This window comes from Urocitellus parryii, chromosome 1, assembly GCF_045843805.1.
Source record: "Urocitellus parryii isolate mUroPar1 chromosome 1, mUroPar1.hap1, whole genome shotgun sequence".
NCBI lineage: Eukaryota > Metazoa > Chordata > Mammalia > Rodentia > Sciuridae > Urocitellus > Urocitellus parryii.
The window spans coordinates 250582295-250599595 of NC_135531.1; the positions used below are offsets into that span (position 1 = coordinate 250582295).

The 17301-nt window shown below is 35.4% G+C and overlaps 1 protein-coding gene across 3 annotated transcripts in view; it reads right to left on the reverse strand.

The window, feature by feature from the left end:
• Trak2 (trafficking kinesin protein 2) overlaps positions 1-17301 on the reverse strand; it is a 58077-nt gene that overhangs the window by 9687 nt on the left and 31089 nt on the right. For all 3 annotated transcript variants that reach the window (XM_026405315.2, XM_026405314.2, XM_026405316.2), the window contains 10 exons: positions 12786-12862; positions 10393-10509; positions 9248-9457; positions 8569-8647; positions 6385-6515; positions 5935-6009; positions 4719-4856; positions 2337-2413; positions 1712-1915; positions 115-413 (listed from right to left, as the gene is read on the reverse strand). In XM_026405315.2, coding sequence (XP_026261100.1) covers positions 115-413; positions 1712-1915; positions 2337-2413; positions 4719-4856; positions 5935-6009; positions 6385-6515; positions 8569-8647; positions 9248-9457; positions 10393-10509; positions 12786-12862 — 1407 coding nt within the window. The remainder of the gene's footprint in view (positions 1-114; positions 414-1711; positions 1916-2336; positions 2414-4718; positions 4857-5934; positions 6010-6384; positions 6516-8568; positions 8648-9247; positions 9458-10392; positions 10510-12785; positions 12863-17301) is intronic.

Genomic DNA, 17301 nt, shown 5'->3' on the forward strand with positions numbered 1-17301 from the left:
TGAAAATATATCTTCCACACACAGTGCTCTTATAGTTACAACAGAATCTCAAGTCCAGGGAAAGGAAAGTCCAAATGCTGCCTAGTTTGGACAGAGCCCTTACTGACTTATTACCTTCAAGGGGCTTGACGATTTGTAATTTTTCTGGCATAAAGCCTCGAAGGCAACTGGCACTGCTGAGGTCTGTGATCTCTGACTGGTCGGTGCAAACAGATGCAAGGCTCTCTGTGGGGGTGTCATAGCCACTAACCCCCTCTTTTTGGTCAGCTAGAACCCGGATCTTCCGTTCCCACTCTTCAGCAAAGAACTGCTTCTCACTTAAGTAGTTCTGTCGACGCAGGCTGAGGCGATGTAGTGCTGTAGCCAAATCACTGTCTTCTGAAGGTTCTGGCTGGCTCACCGACTGAGAGCTCCTGCAGGAAAATCAAATTCACTGATCAGATCATAAAGTCATGACCTCTCCTTCCTATAAGGGTGAACATTTAAGAGACTGATTTTAAAAGGGAGGTATTCTCATAGAATATCTGGAGTACAATAGCAACAAATCCAAATCACCAGCAATACTTACTAAATGTCATTTTTACAGATATTTCAAATTACTTTAGAGAGGCAAAACATATATTTTATTGTTATGTTGTGTTTGTCAATTTTTCTATTTGATTTATGAAGCTATAGATATGTCCATCTATATATTCAGGTAGTCAGAAAAGTAAATATCACATTTTACTGAATCTATCCTTTGATTATAAGAGGTATCATTATTTTAAGTAATATGATAAAAGAGAACATGCTATCCATTAAATGACATGTCATTAGTTGCAAAACAACAGTTTAAAAATATGAAATTATGAAAAAATTTCCTTTGGGCTGTGAATGTTGCAAAATATTTAAAAGATAATAAGATTTGTATAATACTGAATTTTCATAATTCTCTGGTGCACATTTTTTTAAACTTTTCAACACTGGAAAATTAGAAATTATTTTACAAATGACATCAAAGGAAAGATTATACTTGCTTAGTAACTGTGTGAATTTACATAGATCTGTTTCAGAGCTTCTCCTAAGACAACTATATAATAAGGGACACACCATGCTCATGACAGACCAAGCAACACAAATGAAACCTTGTGTGACGGATTTCTGCATTAGGTAAGATTTTCCCAAAGTGCCATATACTCATGTTTCAAAGGTTTCCAGTTGACTTTTTCTAATAAAGCTGCTTAGCTTCTAATTATATGTAATTTAAAGAACTGAATTAATGAAAAGAAGGAAAATAATTTGAGTTTAAACAAGTAAGAAATCAGAAGCAACCTGGAACTTCACAATATGTACTTAAATTCATTCTTTATCCAAAGCACCAAAGTGGTTGAGATTATAAACATGGGATAGGAGAAAATGTCATCTGATGCATTTGTAACACTGACCAAATTGATTCGAACAAATCAACTTTGAACATGAAGATTTAGACTTATAAGAAGTGAAAAATTTTGAAGTTAAATGCAAACTCTATTTTGAACACACATTTTCACTCAAAAACATTGATGAAATTGATAATATCCTACACATAATGTAGGACATCGAAACTGAATGAGAATGGAGAGTTATAGAACCTTTATGGAATAGAATAGAGGAGTGCTGGAATACTCAGTGTATGTATCTGGTATGCCAATGCCACAGAAATGCAGAATCACTGCTGTCATCTGTTTCTTACCCTGGAGCCTCCTCTGAGTTGCTCCCTGGGTTTGGGAGTGTTTTGTCCTCTGTTTGCTGTACACCAGACTCAAAAGGTTTTGCTGTCATGATGACACTTGAACGGTTTGAGCCTGGGATGGGTAGCAGAACTGGAAATGGGACAGAGCGGCCCCGTGTGTCATTTGCAACCTTGACAGTATCAAACACCCGTTTCTGTTGGGCTCTGTCAAAAAATGAAGCATTCGTTACTATCTCTGCCATCCACTAGGGTGTTTAGCAGAGTCTTGAATGTACAGTTCATTAGAAATAAAGCCACCCTGAACAGTTTCTAAAGTTTAGAGACTTTAGTTCTTAGTAGAACTCTCAGTTTAATTCTTTGTTTAGTTTTTAGTAGAAAATAAACTTTAAGAACAAGAAAATTCTCTTAAGTCAGTATAATGAAGGAAAAAAAATGAATAGTAAGAAGATTTACTATTGAATTTCATAATAGTTACCACTTTGGATTGTGGCTTCTTTTTTCCCCTTTAGTGCTGGTGGCTGAACCCAGGGCCTTGCACATACTAGGCTGAGCAACATCCCCAGACCTGTGGCTTCTGTTTAATGTCCATTCCAGTGGTTGAGATCACCTTGTGATCTGTACTTACTTTTGCTTAAAGAGAGATTCCTCATCCAAACTCAACTTTTTACGCATGGTCCCCTCAATCTCAGCTGCCAAAGATTCCTGAAAAAAAGAGTATGTGCTCCCTAAAGTGAACATGGCCCTTAAATTAATCAACAGATTTTCAAGCAGCCTATTTTTTTGGTGTTATAATAAAAGAAAACACAAGAAAATAGCCACAAGCTAAAACTCAGGGTGAATAAAAAGAGACACTGTGGAAATAAAACATTTGAACAAGAACAAACTATCTTTTCATGAAATATTTTTATAAGAAAGCAATGGGAATTATGATAAACAGAAAATATTACACGAGCAAATATACAAAAACAAAAAGGTCTGAAAGACCATAAGCCAAGAACTGTGATTCTCTGCAACAATTACTTCTTGTTTTCTGTAATTTCTAACTTATCCATATCATACATGTGTAAATTTTTGTAACATTAGAAAAATCATTAAGAAATTAAGTAAGTTATTTCTTCCACTGGTCAGAGATGAGGTTTCAAGTAGCATGGTTGACATGCTCAGTAATTTGAGCTGAGAATAAATGGAACTACAGCCAATCATGTGAACTCAGATTTTTATTATATATACATATGTCAATATAAATATGAGTGGAAAAATAGACCTATGTATTGTCTAGGTATAGATATGAAATAGAAAATATTTCCTAGCTTTATCTGCTGAGAGGGCCTAGAAGCAAAAATACTCTAGTGGTAATGGGTATACCCAGCACCCAGTCTTGCATTCAGAATACCATTCCTCTGTAAAAATGTCATCAGAGCTCCTTGGAGAAAGGGCCAATTCCAGGGCTGGGGCAAAAAGTAAACATAAGCTTGAAGGAAATCCCACTGGCCATCTCTGGGACAATTTAAATATCAAAATACACAATAATAATATTTTATAATCCATTGAATAAAATAGGAATTCATATTGATATAACTCAAGGAGCAAATGAATAAATAAATAGAGTAGAAAAGCTCTTACAAAAGAATGTCATTAAAAAATGTAGAAAAATGGAATTAGAAAATCACCATTTGGCAATCACAATAGTAATAACAAACCAGATGAGAACAATCAATGGAGCTAATACCATGGATGGAAAGTCTGAGGAGAAACAGGACATTTAATTTCAAAGTCTCTCTGCACAAAATACTAATATCATGAATAAAGTAATATATAGACATTGTGTAGCCTCCTGTTATGATGCACTGAGAATAATATGGCATTAAATTGAGGACATTCTATAAAGGTTATGAAATAAAAAAACAAAAGAATCTCCCTTGGTTTAAATTACTAAATGCTATGCATCTTTTAAAGGACATTATTGGGAGAACTGGGAAAATATCTATGGGCTCTGTGGATTAGACAACAGTATTACATCAAGTCAACTTCCTTATGCTGATGGTCATAGTGTGATTATGTAGGCAAGTCCTCCAGAGTGTCCTTGCTTTTAGCAGACACACACTTACATACTAAGGGGTACTATGTTGTATCTGCAACTTATTAAATGGTCCAGAATAAAAAAAGGACAGACATGTAATTAGTAAATACAGTAGTATGTTAATAGTTGAAGAATATATGAGAGTTCTCTTTACTATATTTGGAATTTTAAATCCAAATTTATTTCAAAATTAAAAAACAAAACTTCTACCCTCATATCCTTAAGAAAATCTACCAAAATTTAGAGTTTTGGTTTTTTAAAAATTTCACAGGATTCCATGTAAGTGTTTAAGAACCAGATTGCTAAGGTAAATCTTTGAACCAACATCACAAATTCTGGCATAAACTCAGAAGCTTTTATTAACTTCTACCATTAAAAATATACTGTCTACTACATCATGTACAACCAGAAGAATGAGAAATTATACTCCATTATATATGATGTATCAAAATGCATTCTGTCGTCTATAACTAAGTAAAACAAATAAAAAAAAAGATACTGTCTACTAATGAATTAAATAACTCCTGTTCTCATGGGGCTTACATTCTAAATGGAGTTAAACATAACAAGAAACTTCAAGAGGTACTGAAAGAGGTTTTAGATGCTTAAAGTACTGTTTAAATAATAAGTAGATGATGGGCCTCAGGAGAGATGAACCATGTTTAAGTAGCTCTTAGTACACAGATTAAAATGTAATTTCCTTACAGTTCATCTTACTTATTACAATACTCTAGAAGGTCATCTGTTAGAATTAGTAAGAGTATTAAGATAGAAATATATATCAAATTGAAGTCTAAATCTATAACTGGATCTCAGAAACAAGAACAAACCATGTTATCTCAAGACAACTTATGCCATCATAAATCCTCTCACTCTTAGGACAATCTAATCTTTTCCTCAAATTCATGGCATCTTTCTGTTTCTTACCCCAGTAAAAGCTCCATAAGATTGGGAGAAGTACAGATGAGCAGCAGGGCCAGACCTGCTACGAAGTTCCTTTATTTCTTCTTGGGATTCATGTAACATTCCCAAACACTCCATATTCCTGTCTTGTAATTCATGTAGCTGAAAGAAAGGACAGCAGTGTACTTCACTATCTTCTCAAAACAACAATGGGAAAAAACCACAGAAATCCTGGGGATAAGTATTAATTTTATCCAGAGGGTTAAGCTAACTTTATCAAACTTACAGAGGAGGTTTAAAAGATATGGTCAAGTCATATCTTTCCTTTAAACATCACTCTGAAGTCTTTAAGTGACAAGATCAAGAGTCCATAAAGTGTTGTACTTGATATCAGGCTGTTCAATCATCCGAAACAAGTAGTTTTTCCCTCTTGTTTCAGAATCTTCTTTTACAGCTAGATACACAAGTCTGGTAAAAGAGTATATAATTTTCAGAACTGAAAAAATGTCTTCTAGTATGTGTACTGTTACTCATCAGAATCACCAGAGCCAGGGATGTTCAGTAAAATGAACATCTAGCAGCTGGGCATGGTGGTACACACTAAGATTCCAGTGGCTCAGCAGTTTAGCAAGGCCCTAAGCAATTTAGTGAGACCCTGTCTTAAAAAAGGGCTGGGGATGTGTTTCAGTGGTTAAGCACCCTTGGGTTCAATCCCTAGTATCAAAAAATAAAAAGTACATTCTAGGCCCTTGCTCTAAATTAACTGAATTAGAAACTCTTGGGATGATGCCTGGGCATTTCCATTGAAAACCTGCTCTCCCAGGTGATTCTTATGCATACTAAATTACCACTAAGTTATATCTAACATATAAAATGTTTATGTAGACAGAAAGTAAAAGTTTTGCTATTTCTCTTACTACTAAGAAATGATCTTATTTAAAAACTGCTGGACTATTTAAGGCAGACCAGTAAAAGGGTCCTATATTTCTAAAGAATCTTACAAAGGTCAAGGTTTTCCCTACTAAACAAGAAGGATGTTGCCATTATTAGTTTTAGAGACAGAATTTTAAAAATGCTTTTCTTCACAGATCTTATAATTTCATCTTAATCTTTGGCTGTTTTTCAAACCTGGTAATTCCCCTTTAACAATTTAGTCTCAAAGACGGAAAAAAAAAAACAAGAACAAAACTACTCATCCCAGCCCTCCTGAATTACACGAGATCAAGGAAGATTTTACTACCTCCATTGTCAGTTGTCGCTGGGCATCTTTGGAAGCTTGTAGGTGAAGTCTTAGTTCTTCCTTTTCAATCACATGCTAACAATATATTAAAAGAGACACATGAGGCTTTCCCATATTAAAAATGGCTACTCCTTCCCTTTTAAAAACATCTTAAAAGTTTCTCTGTGGGACATGTATTCTTAAGTCCTTTAAAAGGCTTTTAAAAGCCAATTAAGAACAACAAAGTGAGCAAAATTTCTAAGGAAAATCTAACACCATTTAAGAGAAAAATAGTGACTCCAAACTATTTAAGATATTTTAGGAAATAAGGAAGATTAAAACAGTAATTAGACTAAGGCATTAAAAAGGGCTGGGGACCTGTATATTTTGCTCCATGTATCTAGTGCTGCTTAGCAAACAGTACCAGGTCAGCACTTAGCAAACATTAGCTGAATGAATGAATACACCTACTTCTTTAAGTTTGTGCTGCAGATCTACAATCTGAGACAAAAGCGAGGAGATCTCCTCTTGGTATCGAATCAGTTCATCACTCTTCCCTGACAATTCTTCAGTCATTTTGGACATCTGAGCATTTGTTTCTCCTAGGAAGCAAAATTAAAAGGTATAGCAAGGGTTAGCAAACTACTGCCTATAGGCTGAATTCTGATTAGTAACAAGGACTGGACAAGCATAAATACATTTTTCTTTAACATAAATTACAAAAGCTTTTTCTGAGATAGGCAAATGCTGGGAATTATACAGGAGACAATGACACTGAAAAGAGATGACTTATAAAGGCCAAAGGCTAAATGTTTTACTTCAATTTTTTTCTTTATGTAAGACAGTTGTTCCAATATTTCTCTTAATGATGGACTAAAAAACTAAAAGGAGAGCTAAGTGAATTACATATTTTTGCAAGCATTAAACAGGCAATTTCATTTGTCTTTGAGAACTCTTCAGGGATATGTAACTTAAATCCCACAAACAATGATAATTAATCTTAACTAATCTAACAAAGGAACAGTTACAGAATGGGACAGTCACAATCTGTGACAGAATGTGATAAAGCTACTGAGATGCTTCTGTGTGAGACAGACTTTCTGGGCTACCCAGAAAACTAAGTAGGACCTCCAGAGTAATTCTTGCAGCCTAGCATTCTTGCATGTACATAAAATAGAACCTTCAGAATTCCACTGGAGAAATAAACCTGTATTTCATATGAAAAATTTGACATCTAATTACAAGTGGAAAAACTACTTTGCACTGTTGTATGAAAGTTATTTTTAACTTGATGGAGAGCCTCTTGTATTTCAAAGGATAATAATAGAAAGGGAGGAGACCTGGAGCTGAGCTTTGGGGAAAGTCACTTCTTTCTGAAGTTGGTAAAGGTAGTAGAGAAGATTCAATTACATTCTTTTTGGTTCTCTAACATTCTGTTACTCTAAGGTGTCATATTTTGAGACGCACAACCAAAATGAATTGATGTGACATTATCATATTGTCTTTCAATATAAAAGGCTATGTTTACAGAGAAATTAAATCTTTTTCTGGTGAAGTCAATCTTTTTCTATGATTTATTTTTTAAATTGTTTTAGAGAACAATACTTTAAATCATATTCCTGTCCTTACCGGAATATTTGGGTGTTCCATAAACATTAGATTTTATGCCATATTTTAAGCCCTTGTTCTGCCTCTAATCGGTTTTCTGACTTTGGCAAATCATATCCTCTCTAGGATTATTTCCTCAGCAACAAAATGAGAGCTTTAATTCTTTTCTTGCTATTATGTTATAATTTATTTATAGAAATACAGGGCTTGGATCTCATGGAAATCAAAGGGAAATCAGCAGAGAAAAGGGTAGGAAAAGGGGAGTAAGTGGAGAGGTGGTGGGAAGCCATACCGACCAAATTATATTGTTATATTGTGCGCATGTATGAATATGTAATAAGAAATCTCTTCATTATGTACAACTATAATGCACCAATAAAAACATGTGAAAGGAGGGAAAAAAAGAAATTCAGGGCCTTCTTTAATGATGATGGTTATTTGAAACATGTATTTCTTAAAAATACATGTGGTATCTTATTTAGGGTTGTAGGCTCAATGTGATATTATAGAACTTTTAGTAATTGCTATGGTTTAGATGTGGTCTGTCTTTCAAAGGTTGATGTGTTGGAAAAATGTGGTGGTGTGGAGGTAGTGAGATCTCTAGGAGGTGGGACCTAGTGGAAGGTATTTGGGTCATGAGGACACTGCCTACAGAAGGGATTAAAGCTGGTCTCTCCAATTATGTTAGATTTCTAGATTTTGGTTGTTATAAAGCAAGAACACCTCAAATGCTTGGCCCCTTTTGCATACAGCTAGCTCCCTTTCCACCTCTCTGCCATGTTGTAAGCCAGCCAGGACCCTTGCCCAGGATGTAGTCATCACAATGTTTGGAATCTCTAGCCACTAGAATTGTGAGCTAAATAAGCCTCTTTACTTTGTAAGTTACTCATTCTCAGGTATTTGTTATAGCAACACAAAATAGACTAAGTAAATTTTAAACTGTTTCTTGAGATACTTCTACTGAAACTATTAATCAAATTTCCGAGTTAGAGATTTCCTAACAAAGAATTGCACAAAGGCTATGAAACAGAATATATTACTACTCACGAAGTTCTTTAACACAGTCATTCACAAGCTGTTGTTCCTTCTCTTCATAAGTACAAGTTTCTGTCTTTATATGACAAGCCTTCAAGAAAAAAAAATCAGTCTGTGACAATATCGTCTAATGCTTTTGTATTAACAACTACAAAAGGCTTTGTTGTTTAAAAATTTAAGCTCACCACTTTCAAAGGAAAAAAAAATACTAACAGTCTGTCAAACTTTACCTACCACAAAATAAATATAGGGAAAAGAAAATGAAAAGCATCTCTCCTCATTGCTCTCAGGGTCTTTGCACACACCCATTCATGCCCCCTGTAATCTACATCTCTAATGAATCTCCAGGCTTGGTTAAAATGTCACTTGCTTAAGTAGGACATCTTTGATTCACTACATTATGCCAGCTCATAGAAACTTGAATTTTTTTGGACATAGTTCTTCTTCCAGTTATTTATTTATATATATAAGCTCCATTTGATGTCCATCCTATGCTATGGCTATCCCCATTTTACTTGTCAACCTGCTATCATCCACTTTTCAGTGGGCTCTAAGTAACAATGGAAGGCAAACAGTTCCTTGTCTGCCAACCCTTAATAAGAATGTTATGCCATAATTTATCTCAATTCTACCTGCAACTGAACCTTGTAGCCTTTAAAGTAAAGGACAATGAGAATGAGGTCAAATATACCTTGGATCGAAGAGCCATGTTCTCTTCTTCCAGTTCCTTGAGCTTTTCTTGTAGCATGTCCAGCTGTAGCAAACCTTGAGATAAGCTAAAGGACTCATTGAACCTAAGAGGTGTAGAACAGCTGGAATCAGTTTCACTCTCTTCAGAAGCAATAGAGACGATTCGAAGTAATTCATCTTTCTTGGATAGCTCATGTTGTAGCTGATTAACCTGCGTATAAAAAGTGCTTGATTATAGCTTCTACTATGTGGAACAATGTTTTTTGCCATAAAAAATTATAAAATCATATGCTAGATTTGAATGACAAAAATAACAAGTGTTAAAGATAATAACAAATCCCAGATACTTCCTAAAATACAGTTTTTGACCATTAACTCAACTAATACCGATTTTTATTTAGTAGGTAAGAAGAAAATTCAATTTTCATACTCTAAAAGATAAGAAAATAGAAGAAAATTCACTTAAGATGATGATACAATCTTAGTTGAAAACAATACAGAACAACCTTCAAAGTACCAGAACAGACCCCCTACTTCAAATTTTCAACCTAAGAGCTTATACTTTAAGTTATATATAACTTTGCATGTCTTCCTAGGAATATTAATTTTAGTTCTAGGAAATAAATATTTTCAACATAGACATAAATATTATCAACTATAATATATTTATAAAAGATACATGAAACCTGATAAAAATAACAAGTTATAGGAAATCTGAAATTTAACCATTCAAGTTGACAATAAATTAGTTCTTAATACAAATATTTATTGATATGGAATAAATGCATTCTTAAAAATTTCTTTTTCTTTTCTGCCTTTTGTTTTGGCTTCAGAGTAAAGATACCTACACTTTATGATCACATACAAAGACTTCATGCAAAGGGGTAAGGACAGTCTTAGGATCTAAGCAGGGTGCTAGAAGCACTATGGATACTGAATATAGGCTTTAATTGACTAAGGTAGGGTCACCTGAGTGTTATATATAGTAACATTTCATTTCTCTACTATTTAGTTTGATGGTTGCCAACAGGGACTGGTATTTACCTACTACCATCATTTCAAGGATATCTGGGAAAATAAAGGTCTCCACTACACAAGACCTAAACGTTTAGTTTCATGCTGCAAATACTAGATCAAAGATTTTACTTGATCAAAGGCTTGTCCCAATTGCTCTTCCAAGGCTTCATTTTGCTCAGACAAGACATGATTCCGCTTTAAGAGAGCTTGTCCAATTCGAGCAGCTAGCTCCAGATCACGATCCCTCTGTTAAAACACCAAATAAACACACTTCTTTGAGTACTAACAGAATTAGATGTCAGCTTAGAAATTCTGCAGTCAATTTTGATAAACTCAAAAGCAATCTCCTATAAAACACTGAGATTCATTTTAATGACCAGATACTGCAAATGAATACAGGGTCAGGCACACACAGGTAGTGTTTAATAAATATTAATCAGGGCTGGGGCTGTAGCTCAGTGGCAGAGTGCTTGCCTAGCATGGGTGAGGCACTGGGTTTGACCCTTAGCACCACCTAAAAATAAATAAAATAAAGGCATGCTGTCCATCTACAACTACAAAAATTTTTAAAAAAATTAATCAAATGGATGACTACTATAGTTATAAATGCAGAAGAGCATCTCTTTTTTTGAGACTGAGTGACAGTTTATTGATCATTCTAGTCACTAGAGCCCAACAATTAAACCCTTAAACTTATAACTGGAGAATTAGAAAAATTAATAGAGGCTTTAAAAAAAATAAGGATGGGGGATGGAAATATAGCTCAATAGTGGAACGTGCATTTAGCATGCTCAGGGACCTGGGTTAAACCCCCAGTGAACAACCCCCACTCCCCCTCCACAAGATGGAAACTATACCATAAAAGCCCAAATATCTGTTAAGCATAATTGTGTATTAAGTATGATAATGATACAGAATTAGCCATTTAAAATATGGGGATCATATCATATTGAAAATAGTTTTGTTTAAGGCAAAGTTTATATGCACTCTTGCCAATAGCTTAGAGGAAAACACAGTGAAGAGCCCCACTGACAAATGGTGTAAGAATAATGATGTGAAATAAAATAAGGAATAAAGAATTGGAAATTTAAGGCTCAGGGGTCTGCCTCTAGGAGAAGAGAGTCTAATGAAGTTGGTGGTAAGTGACGCAGGGAGGCCAAGCAACAAGCCTTAATTCAGAGTTATAGTCAGTTAGAGCCCTGGAATCCCATCTGTATGGTAGTGGTAAGGATTATATTCATGGCATGGAAAACTGTCACATATTTCTAACTGCCTAAAATATGAGTTCAGTTTGCATTAATCATTATGAATAAAATTGTTTCCCTCCCATAGCACATAAAAATGGATGGATTATCTCCCAAGTATCAAGGTCAATTATCTCATTTAAATATAGGCTAAGTGGCATATACAAAAATTAGTCTGAAAATCTGGGGAGGAGAGGGGGCAGGTATATGTCAAAGAGAAAGTCAAACGAAACAGATACAAGAAGAGAACACTATTGACTATTAACTGGAAGAGATACACTATACATGTTTAAAATGCCATAAACAAACTAAGATCAAATAGATCAAATTGAAAATAAAAAAGGAAATGCTTTCATGTTATAGTTTAGATATGAGGTGTCCTCCAAAAAACTCATGTATGAGACAACGCAAGAAAGTTTAGAGGTGAAATCACTGGGTTATGAAAGCCTTAACAGGTGCATTAATTCACTTGAATATATTAACTGAGTTATAACTGTAATCAAGTAGGATGTTGCTGGAGGGGGAAGGTCACTGGGACATGCCTTTGGGGTATACATTTTGTCCCTGGTGAGCAGATCTCTCTCTGCTTCCTGATGGCTGTGTCCTGAGCTGCTTTCCACAACACTCTTTCACCATGATGTTCTGCCTCACCGCAAGCCCAGAGGAATGGAATCTGCTGTTAATGGACTGAGACCTCTGAAACCATGAATGCCAAATAAACTTCTCCTTCTCAAACTGTTCTTGTAGGTCTTTTGGTACAGTGACAAAAAAGCTGACTGAAACACTGCAGCTATTTATTTGCAATGGATCCCCATTTGCAATGGATCTTCTTCAATGGGCGGCTCTACTCCAGCATAACAGCAGGGACAATTTAAAAACAAGATCTTTTTCTAGAAGAGACAGTCCAGCCTGCACCATATTAATCAATCAGTCAACTGATAGATCAATCAGTCCTCTATAACTTCACAACAATCAACGGTTCAGAAACCATTTAGTTTGTAATGTGAGATGGTATGCCAGATGTTTCAGTTGTAACAATCTTACCCAAAAAGAACCCAGAGCACAGACGTCACCATTTTTCATCTAATGTGCAAATCTGATAGATTACAAATATTTTTAAAGTTGGAGATGGACACATTACCTTTATTTGTTTATTTGTATGTGGTGCTGGGGATTAAACCCAGTGCCTCACACATGCTAGGTAAGCACTCACTAAGCTACAACCCGGGTCTCCAGTTTTAGCTTTTTGTATTAGAGAAATAAAAGACAAACTCCTACCTCTGCAAGGAGATGTGTAACCATGTCAATGTCATTGTAAGTTTTGGTCATCTGCTCCACTCTGTCTGTACCTAGAACTAAGTTAAAAATAACTTAAGAAATAAGAGAAAATTTAAAATACTCATAAGAATTAAAAGATAACAACAAAAGCTCCATATTTTTACAAAAAGTCATTCTGGAGTATTAAAATGTATGTGAAAAAAGGAAAGATTTTTCTTGTATTAGCCAATCAGGAAACAGACTAACCATTACAAAGTCCATATCATACAAAGAATTTAAAAGTATCAAATGATCAGAAGGCAGTCACTTCTTGACCACTTCCCCTGCCCTTGGGAAAATAAGAAGCTTGGCCTAGTCACATCTGAGAGTGTGGCCTGGGAGAATGGATTAAGCTGTCCACTATAGTTTAAGCCCTATTTAAATTAAAGTTACTGAGGGCTGAGTTAGTGAGGGGTAATGCAGTTAGAGAGGAATTTAATTAACATTCTCCTGTGATTTTGTTGACCATGAAAGATTATCTAACATATAATCTTTTTTTTTTTTTTTTTTTTTTGGTACTGGGGATTGAACTTAGAGGCACTCAACCACTGAGCCACATCCCTAGCCCTATTTTGTATTTTATTTAGAGATAGGGTCTTACCGATTTGCTTAGTGCCTTGTTTTTGCTGAGGCTGGCTTTGAACTTGGAATCCTCCTGCCTCAGTCTCCCAAATTGCTGGGATTACAGGCATGCACACCGAGCCAGGCTAACATGTAATCTAATGTAAACTTTGTAGGACTTTGAGCCACAATCCTTTTAAATTTAATTAAAAACCCTTTATCTGTAATAATCTACATAATTTCTACATCTTTGCTATAAAATTAATTGTATGCCATGTTATTAGTTGCATAATTTAACCACAGTGATAAGGGAAAGGGGCATTTGGGCCTATAGGAATAAATAATTTAAGTGGGACACTTAAATTCTTAGCATGAACAAAGAATTAAAAAATTAAGACAGATACCTACAGTAAGTGGTCTTCTCTACTTCTGATCACACAATAACAAATCAGAAGTAAAAAACCAAATATTCATGCTGTAAATTAGTTACAGAAAGCCAGCCAATGATTGCAAAACCAAATATAATCTGGAGCAGTGCTTCATATTTAATGTATCTGGAGGAGTTCTAGGACACTGATAGCACGTAGAAGATTCCCTGGTGTTCTAACATGAAGCCAGGGATGAAAAACACCAATCTAGCTAGGTGTGGTACCACATTCCTGTAATCCTAGAGGCTCGGCAGTTTGATGCAGGAGGATCATAAGTTCAAAGCCAGTCTCAGCAAACTTGGGAGGCCCTTAGCAACTTAGCAAACCCTGTCTCAAAATTTAAAAATAAAAATGGCTGGGGATGTAGCTCAATGGTTAAACACCCTTGGGTTCAACCCTTAGTACCAAAAAAATAAAAATAAAAACCTCTAAAACCAAAAACCAAACAAACACCGCACCCCCTCTGCTCCTCCCAAAACTAAAGCTAACAAATGCACAAATGGGAGAACCAGGAATCCTAGAAAATCAGTTAAAAACATTTTTTACATAATTTTTTAAAAAATTTCCAATCAGAGTGGAGATGAAGTAGCAGATTTAACTTGGAGTAAAGCCAGTAAGCTAAAGCATGTAATAAACAACTGTGAATCATAAATCAAATAGGATAAAAGGAGAAGGAGAAAAGGATACTAATATAGTTTAGAACTATTAAGAATAAAACTTATTTTAGACAAGAGAAATGAAAACATAGTGCCTAAAAATGTTTACCATTTATAGGCAATTTGTAGGAATAGTATGAAAATTTCAAATTAAACCTTAAGAAATTATTCAGCTTATCTTATTTTCTCCCATGAGGAATCTTCTCTGAGAGAAATTATTTCATGACATATTTTAAGACCACAAAGCAAAGTATTAGTGGCAAGGACAGGATTTTAACATGCAGGTGATAATGTGCAACTCACAAGGTCATTAGAAAAGTAAGGAGCCCTTCCTGTTACCAGGTTACAGGCCAGACTCTGGGGGTCCCAACAAGTCAGGCCCAGCCACTCACCAACAAACAAACAAACAAAAGTAATGGGGAAAACAGGAAAGAACTTTAATCCATATGGCCATAATGAGAACGGCAAACTGAGATCAAGCATCTCAGTCCCAACTTCTTTGGGGGAATTGATACAGGTTTTAGGTTAAAATAGAGGAAGCATTGGGGCAGGAGGCAAGAGGCAGGCACAATTAAACAGTCTTGGTCAAACTGTTGTCTGGCTGATTGTTATCTCAGTTCTGGTTCTGTGAGTGGCTCCAGGGATGTCCTTATAAGAAACCTCTATTAGCTGTATCTGTTAGTTATATGATAGACATTTATCTATCAGACCTGTAATCCTGGGAGGGGGCAACTCAGTTTCAGGAAGCAACTGCTCCTGCTTAGGGGAGCAGTTTCATCCTCAGGTGATCTGCTTGTTAAGACTCTGCTATTCATGGAAGGCTTAGGGCAACAACTAGAGAGTTCTAGGTGCCACTTTAGCAGTCTTTAAGAGGACTTCATACAGCTGACAGATGAAGGTCCTTGAAAATCTTGAAAATATCCTATTCTTATCTTAGTGTCCTCAGTCTTGAAGAAAGACAAGATAGGTTGGATAAATTTAGGGCCAATAAATCTTCTATTGACAGTGTTTAGATAAAATCTCCTTAAATGATTAGCATGCCTTTGTGCAGAGTGGAGTATGAATCTGAAGACTAACACAAAATGAAGGCAGAAATGCCAAGATTCATTTCTGTTTTTAGTTCCCCACCGGGTATCTGCAGACCCAAATGAAGTCAGTGCTTTGTGTTCCTACTATGCTGCTCTTTCTACCTCAGCTCCATTAAAAACATTAAAAAGCCCTAATGGAATACCAGAGTACAATATACCTAAGACAGTGGAATGAAATTGACCAAACTATCATATGCACATTTATAAATACACCACAGTGAATTTCACCTTTATGTGTATCTATAAGGCACTAATTAAAAAAACTATAAACAAATGCAGCCCACTAGAGTAGTGGAAAAGGAACAGGGAGAGGGAGAAGAGGAGGGACAGGAGAAGTACTGGGGACTGAATTGTAGCAAATTACGTTCCACATCTGTATAGTTACTTCAAAAAGAATCCTAATCTTATAACTATAATACACTAATAAAAAAAGAAAAAAAAAGAAACCACATACTCATGAATACATCAAACAGTATAAATCCCCATTTTGCTTTTTAAAGTGAGAAGATATCTATGCATATCTATTTGTAAGAAAGGCTGGAAGGACATACATTAAAATGTCAACAGATGTTATCTCAGTAGGGATTATAAAAAAAAACAGCAACACTTATTTTCAAAACACAAAAATGAACTTTAAAATGCTTAAATATTTATTATGTCAAACAGCTAACAACCTTAATCTCCAATTCTTATGTTTTATGTGAAACAGCCTATGGTCCAGGCCCCAAAGACTGGACCACTTCCAAGTCAGCCTCAAAGCAGATAAGGAACACAATGGCTTCCTCTCTGCAACCTAATCAGTGGTCTTCTCTTCCTTCACACAAGGTTCTCAGTAAAGATTCTTCTTGGGATGATTCCAAAAGAGCTCAGAGAAAAGCTCTTAGAATCCTCTTGGTATTTAGGTACTGTAATTAAATGCTTCAAAAGTCATACACTGAGAGAGGCAAGAAGGCAGCCTTTATTCCAATCAATCCTATCAAAATCTATTTTCCCTTTACTGCTCAGCTGTTAAAACAAAAAATATGTTAAATGGCTCAGAAATTAGGAATGATCCCTGCTGATCATTAGCAATGATCCAGACTGAACTTTCCTAACTCTCTCTTAAAAATAAATAAATAAATGAATAAATATTTATTTATTTATACATCAGGGAGATAATAAACATTTTTATGGAACAATTTTGCCACTTGGTTTCTGAGAGTTGCTAATGTTCACACTTTGGGTATAATAGATGGAAAATCTAATGTTTCTGAAAATATGGTGTGGGGGGCTAGTACATAGAAGAGCTTCACTAATCCTTACTTTCTGTGTTCCATCCCTGTCTAATCCATTCTCATATTTTTTTTCAGGATGGGAAACACCAATGTTACTCCATTCTGAATTGTCATTTATATGAGGTGCTCAATAATTCTTTAATATGTCCCTTCCAAGATAGGTTTTTATCATAATGTCTGAATTTTAAAAAGAACTCTAATCTTTCATCAGTCTCCAACCTTCCCTCACCAAAACCCAAAACTGAATAAAAAAAAAAAAAAAAAGGGCTGGGGATATAGCTCAGTTGGTAGAGTGCTTGCCTGGCATGCACAAGGCCCTGGGTTCAATCCCTAGCAACGCAAAAAAAAAGAAAAAAAGAAAAGCATGTACCACTTGCATAGTAAAACAGTTTCTGACAACTATAAGCAGGTCTTGTGGTTTTAACCCTAAAGAAGTGACTGCATGTAGTTCTGACTACTTGGGAAACTGA